The sequence below is a fragment of the Schistocerca nitens genome, chromosome 9 (genome assembly GCF_023898315.1).
Source record: "Schistocerca nitens isolate TAMUIC-IGC-003100 chromosome 9, iqSchNite1.1, whole genome shotgun sequence".
In the NCBI taxonomy this organism is placed as follows: Eukaryota; Metazoa; Arthropoda; class Insecta; order Orthoptera; family Acrididae; genus Schistocerca; species Schistocerca nitens.
In genome coordinates, this window is record NC_064622.1 from 367,389,694 (window position 1) to 367,406,033 (window position 16,340).

Below are 16,340 nucleotides of genomic sequence, written 5' to 3' on the forward strand. Positions count from 1 at the left end.
TAATCATAAAGGTGTAGGAGCAGCAATAGTAATATTGAAATAAAAAAATAAAAAAAATAAAGTCCTGGTTCATGTTCACAGTAATCTGAATGAGTGGGCCCAGTTCATGGTATGAAAAATGCTCCTGCGCCTTCCTCCCCCCCCCCCCCCTCCGTCTCTCTCTCTCTCTCTCTCTCTCTCTCTCTCTCTCTCTCTCTCTCTCTCTCTCTCTCTCTCTCTCTCTCCAAGCACATCACCGAATTGGTCTCTCCCTTGAACTGCATGGTCTCTCGCTTGAACTGCATTTGACACCTTGCATCTTTTGAAAAGAGGAAAGATCGTGACTACATGGGCCATACTACAGGGGTTAGTTATAAAGTCTCAATCATCGCAATGAAAACAAAAAAAGTGTAACAATGAAACTTGGTAAAGTGTTGGCCCTTCTACATAATCATTCTTCAGCGAGAGACATTTTTTCCAACATTGGATGACCAGGTGGAAACCTTTGTTGCAGAAGTCTGCATTTTGGCTATTCACGAAATGTGTCACCTTGCAAATCATCTTGTCATCTTTCTGAAAATGCCTGCAACACAGTGTTTTCTTCCTTCAAGAAAAGAGAAAGAAGTCACCAGGTTCCATCTCAGGAGGATATGGGAGCAAGGGGAAATTTGATAGCCAAATAAACAGAATATGTGCCTGTCCTGTGGAGAATGGACTGGGGCATTGTCGTGGAATGAAAACATCACTTTGGACTGCTACTTGTGATTCTTTTTCTCCACATTCTCTCGTAACCTTATTGGAAGATTTGTGTGATGGTTTGCACGGTGTGAGCAAAATCTGTTAGCACCACATGAGGGAAGCTCTGAGAAACACTCAGTGTCACATTGCCCTGTGATGTTTGGGTCTATGCCTTTTTCTCCATTGATGGATCCAAATACTTCCACACCTTGATTTACTCCTCTGTGTCAGGTTCATAGTAACACACCCAGCACCTATCAACGGTGACTAAATGGCTAAAGAAGTAATTTTAATTGATCTGATACAACTGCAACATTTCCGTTGCTGCCTCAGTTTGGCAGTTTCCATTATTAACTTGGAGCAGATGTTGCATAAGATGAACCGGAAATGTGGCCATTTAAACCTCTGCACCACTCTTCGTTAAATGCTCTTAGCAACTGTGGCTGTGGTGGCAAGTCAGTATGGTATACAGCCAAACTTGACTTACGCTCTTGTAGGGAGTAGTTTTATGCTAACAGGTATCACAAAGAAATTATTTTAATGTTTCAAAGAAGTGAGTTGATGTGTTTCAATTTCCCCACAGAACTTATTGAGTGATAATCTGCTGTCCTCACAGTAGTTACAATATTGTTGCTCTCACAAACTGGTAACTGCTCTGTTTAGCTGAGTAAATGATCTTTGTTTTTTTTAGAGAGAGAGAGAGAGAGTGAGAGAGAGTGAGAGTGTGAGTGAGTGGGGGGGGGGGGGGGGGTTGCACACTAATTTAATTAAATACAATCTTTTGAATGAATATTAAGACAGTTCTTCTGTTTGACAGCAGTTTCATCGCGATGGTGCTCGAATTGAGGGTGCATTCAGGAAGTATTTTCATAGAGCCAAATCCAGTCAAACTTCGGACAGCTATGAGATCCTTGTCTGTCATGCAAATGTCATTCGCTACTTTGTGTGCAGGTTTGTATTTTGAATTTTTGTGTAACATATTACAGTCTGATAGTTATTTTATTTTATAATTATGTTAATTAATGATGTTAAATGATTTGTGACTAGATCATCATCTCACTGTATGCTCAATGCTATTTTCTTGCCACAGAGAGTAAATGCATGGTCTGTGTAGAGTGATTTGAGGAAACATTTATGAAAATAAATACAGTTTAGTAATGGGAAAAACAATTTGTAATGCGACAGCATTTCAATGTATTGCAATTTCCATACAAAAATTACTGTCTAGAAGTACAATTACTGTTTCAGTAAAACTTTTTACCTGTTCACGTAAAACTTTTTACCTGTTCAGATTAAGAGCTCTTCTGTATTCAAGCAAGATACACATGGTTGCTGTACAATAATAGCTGCTTTGTTGCATCAATAACCAGTTTGGGGATTTATACATATTATAAAGATATCAGATGTCCTGTAACTTCATTTGACTTTTTCAGCATGTTTCTTCCAAGAACTTTCTTGTGGTTATGCAAGTGCTGTAGTTTGCATCTATCAGGGCTGTTCAATAAAGAATGATCATAATATTTTTGGCAACATACCTTTACTCATCCTCATAATTTTGATGGTCCTTCTCAAAGTAGTCTCCCATGAATGTGATGCACTTGTCCCAGTGTTTCTGCCAGTCTTCAACTACATGCTGGAAACCACTTTTTGAGAGGTCCTATAAAATCGCATTCGCAGCCTTCACCACTGCTTCTGATGATTGATAATGCCTCCCACGAAGGCATTACTTCATGTTAGGGAACAGAAAAAAGTCACATTGGGCTAAATCCAAACTATAGGGAGGGTGAGGGATGCACTTCACATTGAGTTTTGCAAGATATTCAGCAGCAACATTGGCAATATGCAGCCGCGCATTATCGTGGTGCAGCATCCAGCCTGCATCACGGAAATGTGCTCTTTTGTGCCTGATATGGACTTGCAATGTTTTCAGGATATCCCTGCAGTATTGTCCAGTTACTGATAAACCATTCCACGAATATAAAAAAATGAGATGACCATAACTTTCCCAGCAGAAGCAACCACGTTTGCTTTTTTGGGGGTTGGTGATGGAGATTCCCACAATGAGCTTTGCTGTTTGCTCTCAGGATCAAAATGATGTAGCCAAGTTTCATCAGCAGTGATTACATTTGAAAGAAATTCTGGATCTTTCTCTAACATCAACTTTAACTGCATGCAGACCTGCAAACGAATGTCCTTTTATTCAGGAATCAACAGTCTTTGAATCCGTCACGCACAAACGTGTAATTTTTCTGTCACCAACATGTGGGTGGCAGCCAATGAAATGTTCAGTGTTTCAGAATGTGATTTTAAGGTAATTTGTCAATCATCTCTCACAATGACAGCAGCAGTGTTGATGTTTTCTTCCATAAGAGCAGTAACTGGACCACCAGGTCCACCTTCCTTTGAAATTGATTGCCTCCCCTCTTTAAAAAATTTAAACCAACTTCAAGCTGTGCTGTAGGGAAGAACAGGCTCTCCATAGGCCTCCTGTAACATTGTATAGGCCTCAGCTGAAGATTTGTTGAGACAAAAGCAGAATTTCGAAGCCGCATATTGTTCCGTGTGTGTTACCTCCATTGTAGCGGTAGGCGATACTGAACATGTCTGACCTTGCCTGCCTCTCACAGGTGGGAACCAGAAGTCCCAACAGTGAAACTACTACGGCGTGTTTGTTGGACATTAAGCTAACAGAATATCATAAGATTAAATTTTAGCATGAGAAATTATGACCATAAAAAATTATGATCATTCTTTAGTGGACAGCCCTCATATATACCATGCAGTGGGACTGAGGCTGTATTATAATGGTCCCCAAAATTGATATGCAAGCCATTAACAAAACTTTCTAATCTCAGTATCTAAGTCAAGTTGCAGTGAACTTCTCTGTATGTTCCATGTACCCCTTCATTCAGTGTTGCCAACAGTTTACCCTCCAGTAAGTTTTGCTGTAGCCATTATAACTTTATAGTCGGTAATGTTGAGTAGAAGGAAGAGTTTAGCATGCAATTTCCTTTTGGGTATAACAGTAAATAATTGCTTCAACTAAATTTTACCATTGTTTGGAGACGAATTCTATAAGTTTCACTCTCTTCCAGCCAGTATATCCTCCATTACATTCCACACTCTGCAATCTCATTTTCATGTCCTGCAATATATCTTATATCAAAATCAGTAGAATTGGGTAATAAGTTCCAGTTCTTGAAAATTATGTTCACCATCGCATTTTGCAAGTGACCGACTACACAAATTAATTGAAGAGGAATTTGTCAGCAAGAAGACAGGGTGGAACAGCAGTTAAATGATTGGAAATTGTCTCGATTTAGTTTTTTGGTTTCTATGGCTTGCTGTTTTAGACAAGCTCTTGATTTTTATTTTACTGAGGCTTTTGTAAATTTCCTCTGCCATCTGCCATGTAGTTATATATACGTTGTAGATTCAGTCGTTTCTAGGTTATTTTCTTGCATAGTATTTTCCTTTGTCTTACCTCACTATGCTTTCCATATGTATTCTGGCCACATTGCACTGATGGTTTATTTCTCCTTGTCCATAAATTTACTTCATTCCAGATCCCGTTCTTCTCCACTGCTTATTCATATTAATAATTACCAGCATGTTTTCGGAGGAGGAGGATAACAAGGTAACATACCATGCAAGTAAATCAACAATTTGGCATTTTAAAGCCACAGAAACTAAAAGCATGACTTCTTGCAGAAATATATATATATCAAATTTCAAAGAGAAGACCAACACTAGCTGCAATCAGACATTTCAATGTTGAAAATTGAAAGTTTGTGCCAGACCGTGACTCAAACTTGGATCTCCTGATAATGAAAGTGTTTGTTTTAACACTGGAGTGGTCGATGAGAGACACCAGCTGCACTTCGTTCACTCACTGTTGTACAACCAATACACTGGCAGCTGTGTGGTGCCATCTGCCGGTCAGTTAACTAGATACAGACGTATTCAGCTCATCAGTATCGCATTAGTCGCCGTAGGAGATTGTTTTCGGAGCTGCATCACTGGAGTCTACCAGATGCCACGCGACCTTTTGCCATTACTGGAGGTATATATTAAATTTTTTATTTAACGTAGTAGCTTTTAATACTTGTTAGTAACAGCTGTTGCTAACAGGTATTTTTGTTTACCTTCAGATCCAGCATGAGTTCACAGAAGACCTACAATTTGGAAAATGAGCATGATAGGGAAATTGCACTCCGACTGCTGTTCGAGGAATCTGATGATGAGTTTGATATTTACAGTGATGTGGAAGAAGACAATGTGGAAACAAGAGAAGAAGATTCGAATACTGAGCAAGATGCGGACTCCAGTGAGAGTGACGGTGATGATCATGTGGACGAATGTTTTCTGGGAAGAAACAAATCCACAAAATGGTCAAAAGTGTGTCCCCCAAAAATGTTTGTATTCAACGACAAAACATTGTTACTCATTTACCTGGAGTGAAAGGAGCCACTAAGAATGCCAGAACACTGATGGAATACTGGCAGTCACTTTTCGATGGTGCATTACTTTTTAGTATTGTTGATCACACAAATAAAAAGATTTATGAAGTACAGAAAAATTATTCCAGGGAAAGGGATGCTCAACTGACCGGTGTATGTGAAGTAAAAGCTCTGTTAGAAATATTGTATTTATGTGCTGCAAGCAAAGATAATACTAACACCCAAGATAGATGGGCAGCCAATAAAATGGGAATGGAGTTATGTTGTCTGATAATAGCTGAAAAACGATTTAGGTTCCTGTTGTATTGCTAGAAGTTCAACAACAAGGATATCCGAGAGGAAAGGAAGAAGGTGGATAATTTAGCCCCCATATGAGGTGTTTTCTCCCTTTGTGGAAAATTGTAGAAATGCTTATTCTGTTGGGGAGCGCTGTACTACTGATGAAAGGATGCTAGGATGTATTACACAGCCAACATGGAAATTTATGCTGGTAAGCAGCCTACAGGGCCATTTGCAGTTAGCAACAAACCAACAGATGTTGTGAAACGTCTCATTAATGAGCTCTTAGGAACTGGATGTAATATAATTAGAAAATTGGTTCACATCATTAGAGTTAGCTGACTACTTGCATCATAAGACTCTTACTCTGGTTGGAACTATAGGGAAGAATAAACCTGAGATTCCGCCAGAGTTTACGCAAGCGAGAACAGGGAAATAAGAACCACACAGAAAAACTCTATTCTAACGTCATATGTCACCAAGAAAAACAAGATGGTTCTGATACTATCCACAATGCATCATGATAATGGAATTGATGCCACTTCTGGCGATAAGAAAAAGCCAGAAATGGTAACATTTTATAATGCAAGCAAATCAGGAGTTGATACTGTCGATCAGCTATGCAGCACGTACAATGTATCAAGAAAAACCAACAGATGGCCAGTGGTGATTTTTTATGCCATGATGAACATTGCAGGTATAAATGCGCAAATAATATACCGTGCAGATAACAGCAGTGCTTGCATCAGGCACAGCTAGTTTCTGAAACTTCTGGCACATAATCTAGCTGACGATTACTTGCGTCAACGTTCCCAGTGCTTATCGTTGCCAAGAAATCTCAGACAAGATATTCAGAATCTTTTTCCAGATGCAGACACTGTTCAACCTACAGAAGAGGACCAAAGCTCAAAAAGACAGAGTTGCTGTAAATGTGGTAGTTCAAAAAACCGGTACACCAAGTACAGATGCTGCAGCTGTAAGAAATTTTTGTGTTTACAACGTGCACAGCAAGTATGTGCTGACTGCTGAGAGTAGTGCCCACTGAATGTGATATTTCTGTTATAATTTGTACAACACAATTAAATAGCAACGTTTCCATACAAAGACTGTAATGCAGGTTTTTGAAAAGTGTATGATAGTTTTCCACATTTGTGATGAAAGGCATTAAAAATTACATAATGTGACAGTCAGCAGTTTTATGAAGCACATTTATACTTAAAAATAAGAAAAATAAATTATTTTCCATTGGTCATAATGCACTCCTCTCTTTTATAGTACTTGATTAGTGTTTTTACAAATATAAACTTGAACAGATTGAACTAAAAGTACATTATTGGCGCAATAATGCTTATGGCATCTGTGAGACGCTATGCGACCTACAATGAAACAATATCCTGTGCGACCACTGCAGGGTTAACCGCCACGGCCATATGGACACACTTCCCTTACGCCGCAAATTCTCAACTTGTTACACTAGTAGTGTCCACTGCCCATGCACTTACTTGCTCACAGTGAGTCCTTTATTGCTGCAAGATGCTCAGTTTCATTTGTGCATCAGCACTGAAGTTATCATGGAGGTCATGCCTATAGATATACTGTATGTGGGATGAATCGCTTTAGCTTGCACCACAAATATTGCATAGATGGAACGTGCCATCGATGTGCGGTTTTCACAGAATGGATTGATAGTCAGGGGCTTATGTTGTTAACCAATTAACAGATTGTAGTAATGCTTAGAGAGTGTATTTCTTCTGGAAACATTTTTTTGTAACATGAAACAGTACCTATTGACATTAAAAAACTAAAAGTAGGGTAAATTAGTATGTCAGTGATGTTTGTTTGCCAGGATTCTAAGGTGAGTTGTTTGTGAGATATTTTATTTTGAAAAGTTCGCGTCCCGATACTTGTATAATACCTGTGGTAGCACACAGTAAAGAACAACATAAGTGCATACAGTAGTTATGTGGACTCTGATCAGTAACAAGACAATTGATTGTCACAAGTATTCAAAATGACCATGACAGTGTTAATACACACCTCCAATTTGTTACGGAGCAACTGCTGTACACATGCTAGCATTTCAACGGAGATGTTTGGGCAGGCTGCAGTAATACATTGTTGCATATCATTGGTTGTAGTTGATATGCCCTTGTAGACAACATCTTTCAGCTTTCCCCGCAGAAAAAAAGTCTACAAGCATCAAATCTTAGGAATGGGCCAGCCAAAGTAAAAGTCCTGTATGTCCAGTCAAAGGATTTGGAAATAATTTTTGAAGACAGGCTCTGACACTTTCGCATTATGAGCTGGACAGCCATCATATTGGTACCATAGGTTTCTCCTGGTCTGCAGTGGCCTTGGAAGATGGACTATAAGGAGGTAGCAATACCTGTGCACATTTAGTATTCCATCTGTGAAAAACAGGCCTGTGAACTGATGGTTCACTGTCACACAGCACGTGTTATACTCCACAAATGGTGATGTTCACCAGACAAAGCCAACGGGGTTTGTCAACAGGTCAGTAATCCATGTTTTGGCAGTTTACGTGGCCTTGATTGGTAATTGTGGTTTCATCAGGAGTATCCTGTTGTAATGCCCATGTACAAAAGTTAACATGATTCTGATAATCATTTCCATGCAGCTCGTGATGGAGAGATATGTGATAGGAATGGAACCTATATCGATGGAGAATGCAGAGGACACTTGCCTGATTCATGCCACTTTATTATGAGATTGCATGAGAGCTAACATGTGGGTCAACTCCAACAGCAGCAAGAACATTAATTTTCCTGTCTTCTGTCATCACTTGTTTTCTTCTGTTACACTGTCTGTGTGTTACAATACAACCTTAACATATCTGGTTGAAGAGGTTGATAAATAATTGTTGAGATGGTTGACGTCTATCAGGACATCTTGCCGCATACATCATACAAAAATGAACTGCATTCTTCGTACACACTCATTACACCATGAGCATGTTGGCTTTTTCTGCATTGGTTAATTCTATCATCCACACATGACCTAGTGCTTGGACAGTCACACACTGACTGACTAAAAAGTCACTTTGCACTCAAGCAACACACAAGCACACTGTAAGAAAACATAACAACATCATACCTAGCAACGATGCTGGTTGAATGGCACAAAAAGGTGATGGTAACGAAACTTTTCGAAATAAGATATCTTGTAAATGAATGAGACTTTCACTCTGCAGCCAAGTGTGCGCTGATATGAAACTTCCTGGCAGATTAAAACTGTGTACCGGACTGAGAATTGAACTCGGGACCTTTGCCTTTCACTGCAGAGTGAAAATCTCATTCTGGAAACATCCTCTAGGCTGTAGCTAAGCCATGTGTCCGCAATATCCTTTCTTTCAGGAGTGCTAGTTCTGCAAGGTTTGTAGGAGACCTTCTGTAAAGTTTGGAAGGTAGGAGACAAGGTACTGGCAGAAGTAAAACTGGGCCGTAGGTCGTGCTTGGGTAGCTCAGTTGGTAGAGCAATTGCCCGCGAAAGGCAAAGGTCCCGAGTTCGAGTCTCAGTCCAGCACATAGTGTTAATCTGCCAGGAAGTTTCATCTTGCAAATGACTCACGCTAGAATTGTGCTACCAACACCACTTCTAATTTACCCTACTTTAAGTTTGTTAATGTCAATACCGTATTTACTCGAATCTAAGCCGCACTTTTTTCTGGTTTTTGTGATCTAAAAAACTGCCTGCGGCTTAGAATCGAGTGCAAAGCAAGCGGAAGTTCGGAAAAATATTGGTGGGTGCTGCCACAGCTAACTTCTGCCGTCAAATATATGTAGCGCCTACACAGGCATGCTTTGTAGGCACAAAGGTAAACACTGGTGCCAAAACCTCTGCGTCAGTAAATAAATTTAGAAAAAAAGGTGGAAGACGAGCTTTTTTCTTCGCCCCGAGTTTCGACCACTGCATTTTCATACATTATCCAACAAAGCAAGTACAAATTCCGAATTGTTCATCTTCGAATGTAGCAGCATTTCAATGTACTACGAAAATCCGACTGGCAAGACTGTTTGGGATGTTTGTCAATATGGCCAACTCTACATTCTGAATTTTTTCCTACCTGTGAGAAGAGATGGTTGCTAATAGGAACTTTTATGAATTGTGAATCACGTGCAGTATTCTCTTCACCATAAGAATAATACGAATATAAACATTTTGCCATGTATTGTTTCGTGTTTGCTGCTATCTCATTTAAATCCTGTCTGCCTAATAAACTACAAAACTAGAGTGAGACAGCAGCAAATGCGGAAGAATATACATATCATGTCATGTTTATATTCGTAATATTCTTATGCCTAATAGTGATACAGTCAGAAACGAAGCACGGCAATTGAATAGATTTTTAAATCTAAGATGACTCTAATTTCTGTGCAGAATGTAATGTACTAAAGAGGCGCCTGCAAAGATTTTCAAATGGAGAAAAATTTTCGCTAAACTCTCGTTCAGAACATCTTCTATCATATGCAGTCTATTATTTGGTTCTTGTTGATCATTATCGAAGAAAGCAGCAGTGTAAGTAACAACAAATAGCAGTCTCCTGCCATTGTTTCACTAATGAGACGATTCCTCTCTCTCTCTCTCTCTCTCTCTCTCTCTCTCTCTCTCTCTCTCTCTCTCTCTCTCTCCCCCTCCCTCCTCCTTCTCCCCCCCCCCCTTTTTTTTTTTTTTTTTTTTTTTGTCAGGTGCGGCTTAGATTCGGGAAAATTTTTCTTCCTTGATTTCGAGTCCCATTTTTCAGGTGCGGCTTAGATGCGAGTGCGGCTTAGATCTTTCTAAATATGATTACGATCTGTTTATTGGCTAACAATACGAGACCGTGACTCCCAATCCATACTGTGAAAACTGCACATCAATAGCATTTTACATTTCCACAATATTTGTGGTGCAAGTTTTATTTAACTTGTATTTATGTTTGGTGTCTTGCCCGTCAGACATGGAGTAAAATCATATGATGATTGTGGGCTACATTGAGAAGTGTCATAAGAATCATCTTGACTAATAATTGAAAGGAAACTGCTTCATCATTGATCTGTTATTCAGTTCTCTACGGCTTAAATTTTGTCATTTACTTAAACCACAACTTAACTACTCCAAACTATTAGTATTTCCTCCACAAAGGCAATCAGTAGCTCTTCCAGCCACCTGTCTTACTTGTTTAGTATTGTACTGAATTAATTTTTCTCCTTTCCAAAGAATCTCAAAAAGCTGTCATACAAAAATGAATAATTACATTCTGGGTGTTCAGCCAAATGAGGAAAGGTGATAGTGCAAACAGATAAACTATGAGAAAAGTTTTGTGTGTAATATAGTTGTACATGTTGCATGGTTTGCTGTGTAATTGATTTTGGATCTTGAGTAACTTTTGACAGGAGATGTTGTGAATGTTGATGAAAAATTGTGAATAGGTAGCTTGCATATTTGTACTTTGGCCAACATGAATATGGCAGTAAAGAAATAGCCTCAGCAGTGAAAGAATGGAGAACGATGTTGTTACAATTAATATGTAGAGCAGCAAAAAGTGAATTCATAATTCAACGAACAATTGGCCAATGTACTCCTTACACAAATTGGAATATTTCACTGATGTTTTTTGTGTGTAAAGGGTGTACATAAAGTCCGGGAACATTTTCAATTATTTATTGCACTAGAACTAAACATTGTAGTTTTTTTTACAAACATTTGATATGTGAACCACGAGTGACCCGGCAGACATCAATATGGTAATCGAATTCTTGCCGTACCCGTCCCAGCATGGCTTCATTGACTGTGGCAGTTACTTCCCATATTCTCTCCTGGATCTCTGCTACATCACATGGTAGAGCCGGTACATACACCAGATCTTTAATGTGTCTCAACAGAAGAAAGTCGCACGGAGAGAGATCTGGTGATTGTGGAGGCCATTTCATGAAACCACTGCCCCCTTCTGTAGCCTGGCCGATCCATCGATGTGGCAGCTCCATGTGTTCAGGTACTCACGAACTTCACGATGAAAATGGGGTGGAGCCCCATCTTGCTGAAAGATGAACGGAGAGTCCGATTGCGTTTGAGGCATTAGCCATTGCTGCAACATGTCAAAGTAGGAATATCCAGTGACAGTGCTCTCGGCGAAGAAGAATGGCCTGTACAGTTTTCGATGTGACAAGGCACAAAAAACATCTGTTCACTTTCCCATTAGTGTGAAAAGCAGCTTCATCACTGAAAGTTAAGTGATCAACAATGCCATCCCCATCCTTATTCAGTTGTTGCAACTGCGAACGAAACTCAAAATGCTTGTCTTTGTCGTCATCATTGAGCTCCAATTTGAATGGTTTCATAGACAGCTTCTGTCGCAGGACTTTCCAGACTGTCATTGGAGCCATTTCGAGTTCACGGGATACACAATGCACCGATGTCTTTGGACTCCTTATGAATGTCTCTCATTCACTTCACTCACATGGGATGTTTGCTTGTCTTTGCCGAGCACAAGAAAACCATTGTAACAAATTTGTTGTGCCAATGGTAATTGGCCTTCCTTGTTGGTGGCTTCCTACTGTGCTTGGTTCTGAACATTTGTTGAACAGCTGTAGTACACTTATTTTTGTGGAACACCAACACACACAGAAAGCTTGCTCTGCCCCTGAGTTTTCCATGTTCGCGACTAGCGCTGACTATCGGCAAATTACCTAACTACACTGTTACTGTATACAGGGGGGGGGGGGGACCTACTTTCAGGGTTCCTCTTCAAAATGACATATGTATGATATCTGTACAATGTTTGGTTCTTGTGCAATAAATAATTGAAAGCGTTTCCGGACTTTATGTACACCCTTTAAATTATCCATTTATGTTTATTCATTTCTGATGTTTGAAATTGATTTTTTTTTTCATTTCTCTAGAGCACTGCAGTTTCCTCCTGAAGCTTGGTTGCGTCTGAGCCTGAACCATGCAAGTATTACATGGATTGTCATCCGTCCCAGCGGATTTGTTTACTTACGTTCTCTTGGTGACACCGGTCACATGCCTGCAGCAGACATTACATCCACATAAACTTTGAGAGGAGAAACTGTTTTGTTTGAGTGGAGTTGATTATTGTTGCTATTTTTGGACTGTGCACAACTGTGGAAAAAATATGATGTGTACTTTTGATCTGTTTGCTGTGTAATTAGATTGTGTGAAGTGACATTTTTTGTGTGTGTGATAACCAGCTTTTTAAGGAAACTTGAGACATTTAGTGCCTGTTGTAGGGAAATTTTTTGGGTTATTAACAGAAATGAGACTTCCACCTTCTATTCTTGAGCTGCATTTGTTTTTTACCAACAAGACATTGAACATTTTAGCACTAAAATATGGTGTTGTATTTCATTTGAACATTTTGTGTGACATTTGGAATGTGTTATTTACTGTATGTTCATTTAGTTACATTTATTTAAAATATTGGACAGTTAGTAAAATTAGAAATGTTGTGTATTGAAAAGACAACATTGAAGATGATGAAGATCAGTAGTCATAGCACTGCCTATCATGCAGACCATTGAGGCAAGTCACCAGACACCAACTTGATGTGAAATGATGACTGATGAATAGGATAAAACTGTTGAAAGACACACATTGAGCTGCTTGAAAATTTTAGTTAATTTATGTAAGATTTATTCTGCAAATCAAATAGGCTTTCTTTGAAAAATTTTACAATACATATGGCAACTAGACAGATATCCACTGAACAGAAAGGCTGATTACTTCATTTCTGTTATTAAATAGTTCTCTTTAAAGCTGGAGAGTCAGAGAGAAGGTGTATTTACTACCTCTTTCTATGATACGAGCATATAGTTTTGTACGTGCCCATCAATACCAGGAATATTGTTCTCAGATTTCTTGTTCATGTTGTTTATCATATATTGTCTCTAATTATGAAGTGCATTAGTGTAGTAACAACCCTCCCATCACAGGTTCTCAGTATGTGCATGGGTAAAGAACACATTAGGAACAATTCATATAGTTTTCTACTTCAGGTTAACTCTTACGACACAAAAACATTTGGAAGAAATATCAATACAAATTAAAACACACTGATTTCATATTGGAGTAATGACATATGGTTTGATCACATTATTTGCAGAATGGTTCAAAGACAGGCTGTGATAAGTATATGTACTATTGCTGTAAAGCTTTATGGTTTACTCTCATTTGCTGTTACAAATTTCCTCATTCTGTGGTTCAAATTGGCAGGATCACTTGGTTATACCATGAAAGGTTTCAAAAGACATTTTGTAATGGCAGCTGCATATTATGAAAGTAGTCTTTTTGTACAGTGTGTGACGTAGGAGAGGTATGACAGAATGATAGGTTTACCTTGCTATCAGCTGCCGTCTAGTACTTCAGTAGCGTATGTAAATGAAAGATGTGGCAGTTAAATTTGTGACCGAATCCTAGAAAGTGATAAATGCTGGACTACTGAATATTATTGGAAGTTAAACATACTAGTATTGGCATCTTGTCAAACCTCACTTTGCACAAATTTGCAATGACATTTATCAGATGAGTGTCAGAGTACACAACTTTCGTGGTAGAAATCCACAATAGAAAGCTTCTTCACTCTCAAGTATCAAAAACTCAGTATTGAGATTGGACTTATTTCTTGTGGAAAACTGTATGTTTCATAATCCAAATAGGTGCTTTATTTTGGGATGATGGTAGTGTAATTTGAGACAGTTTTTTTATATTCGTATCTAATTCCATTTCCTCACTGTGATTAGTGCGACCTACATTTTGCTTCCATTCTTCAGCATGAAATTGAATGTTTAGTGCTGACTCATTTGAGATTGGCCATTTTAGTAACGGTGTACAGAAATAGGCAAAAATGATGACTTTGGTTCAGTAACACATCACAGCAAGTAGACATTTAACCCAGTTATGGATTGTCACATTTTTTTCCATTGCTATCCATGGATGCGTGCGATAGTGGGAGAATGTAATCTGCAGTTCTCTTAAGTTACCTGACATGTCTTTGGAGGAAACTACTATTTTCACTCCATTTGGGATAAATTACAAATGTTTAGAAACAAAAAGCAGTTGAGACACAATAGCATTGTTGTTAATAGCTTTTTGTGAAGATGTAGCCCAACTGTTAACAGAACTATTGCAGCAAAAGTAATTTATTTTATTATTCTGTTATTAAAGTTATATTTGAAACATTTCATGTATGAAGCAATATGCTGTGGATGAGATAATGTGTTAGAAAGAACTAGTCAGAATATGCTTTCACATATCAGTGCTCAGATTGTGAATGTTTCCATTTAAAGTGAACTTTGTGGTATTGACGTTGTTTTGTGTTGGGATAAATACATTCAAATATAGGCGAGGAAATTAAGTGTGCTGTAATAGAGGTTTTTAAAATTCCAGCATTGCCATAGCAGTTCCATGTTTATGAGCTTTCATGCTCCTGGATTTGAAGGTACCTACATTTTCATATTGCCCGTATAGCAGTTCTAAATTTTTCTTGTGTGTAATGTCTTGCCGTTTTAGTAATGTACAGCTTATTTTCAGTTTTGTCTTTAATTGCTCATGTTTATTTGTGTTTTTAGATTATGATTTAGTAATTTGTCCGAGATCTTGTCATTAGTCACTAGCATTTATTTCATCGTCATCTCATTTTGCATGTTTACGTGGATTACATTGTTTTCTGCAACTTTATGATGAACTGATGCTATAACAGGTTTGAAAGGAACATAGGACATTAAGTAGAAACATATCTGTAACAGGACTGTGATAATATAATTTCATCTACAATAAGAAGGAACAGTGATTCTGTACTGTGATAAAGAAGTGTTACCTTTCAGAGCTGATTAGTGAGCATTGTAATTTCCTTACTAAAAATCTGTATTTTAGTGGCAATAGTATTACTTTCAGTACAGTATTATTCATGTCATAGTTGTCACATAAATTAAATTTTTTAAATAGTTCATAACATCTATTGGTGCTCCAAGATTTACCAGAAAAATTGCCTGAAATCATAAAGGTGCTCAGGACATGTTCAGGACATCTATTAAACTGTGACTATTTTGATGCACTCTGTGGTATTTTGTTGTTGAAGCATACAAAAGTAGTATTGTGAGAATATATCAGAAGTAATGTGGATTACTCAGATTATTGTTTTACAAACACAATTTTACAGATATATTTTTCACTTGTCATATATGCAACGTTTTCCAATCCATAATTTTAATGTGTGAATAGCATAAATTGCATTTTATGTGTTTCTGACTTTTGTACTGACTTTTATATATATAAAAAATTAATTAAATTAGAAAATATATGTTGAAATATTTATGGAACTTGGACATTTTCTTATTACCTATTATCAAGTAGAAAGTTTTGCTGTATTTCTCAGCAAGACATAGATTCTAATTTGCCTCTACATCGATGTCTTCTTGTTCTCCAGTAGTATAAGAGATGGTAGTTGGATGGGGCTTCAGAAAGTAAGCTGCACATGTCATCCGACATTCAGACCATTGAGTAACTAGCTTTGTCGGAGGAGAGTACATCTTTTGGGTTTCCTACAGCCATAGTGTTGCAATGCGGATAACAGTGCATCACAGTGTGGGAAACTGGTACAGCAGCTGGAAACGTACTCCGAAGTTAAAGTATGTAGGACAGAAATACTCTTTTAGGCAAAACGTGTAAATTGTGAATAAATTCTCTGTGAAATTCTGGTAATATATGGGCCAGATACAATGTTGCATCCAGCCATAGGGAAATGGTGCCAACAATTTGGCCAAGGCTGCACATATGTGGTTTAGGTTTGACTGAGAAGGAAGATCATCTTCATCGACCATAGGTGACAATGTGCAGGCTATCAAGAAAATGATTCACAGTAATCACAGG

General features: G+C 38.2%; 1 protein-coding gene across 2 annotated transcripts in view; it reads left to right on the plus strand.

Moving 5' to 3' along the window:
- LOC126203383 (serine/threonine-protein phosphatase PGAM5, mitochondrial) overlaps positions 1-15,790 on the plus strand; it is a 28,919-nt gene extending 13,129 nt beyond the window's left edge. The window contains exons 4-5 of one of the 2 annotated variants that reach the window (XM_049937680.1): positions 1,535-1,668; positions 12,356-15,790. In XM_049937680.1, coding sequence (XP_049793637.1) covers positions 1,535-1,668; positions 12,356-12,506 — 285 coding nt within the window. In that variant the 3' untranslated portion in view covers positions 12,507-15,790. The remainder of the gene's footprint in view (positions 1-1,534; positions 1,669-12,355) is intronic. The other variant, XM_049937681.1, reaches the window with a different exon arrangement.
- The last annotated feature ends 550 nt before the right edge of the window (positions 15,791-16,340 follow it).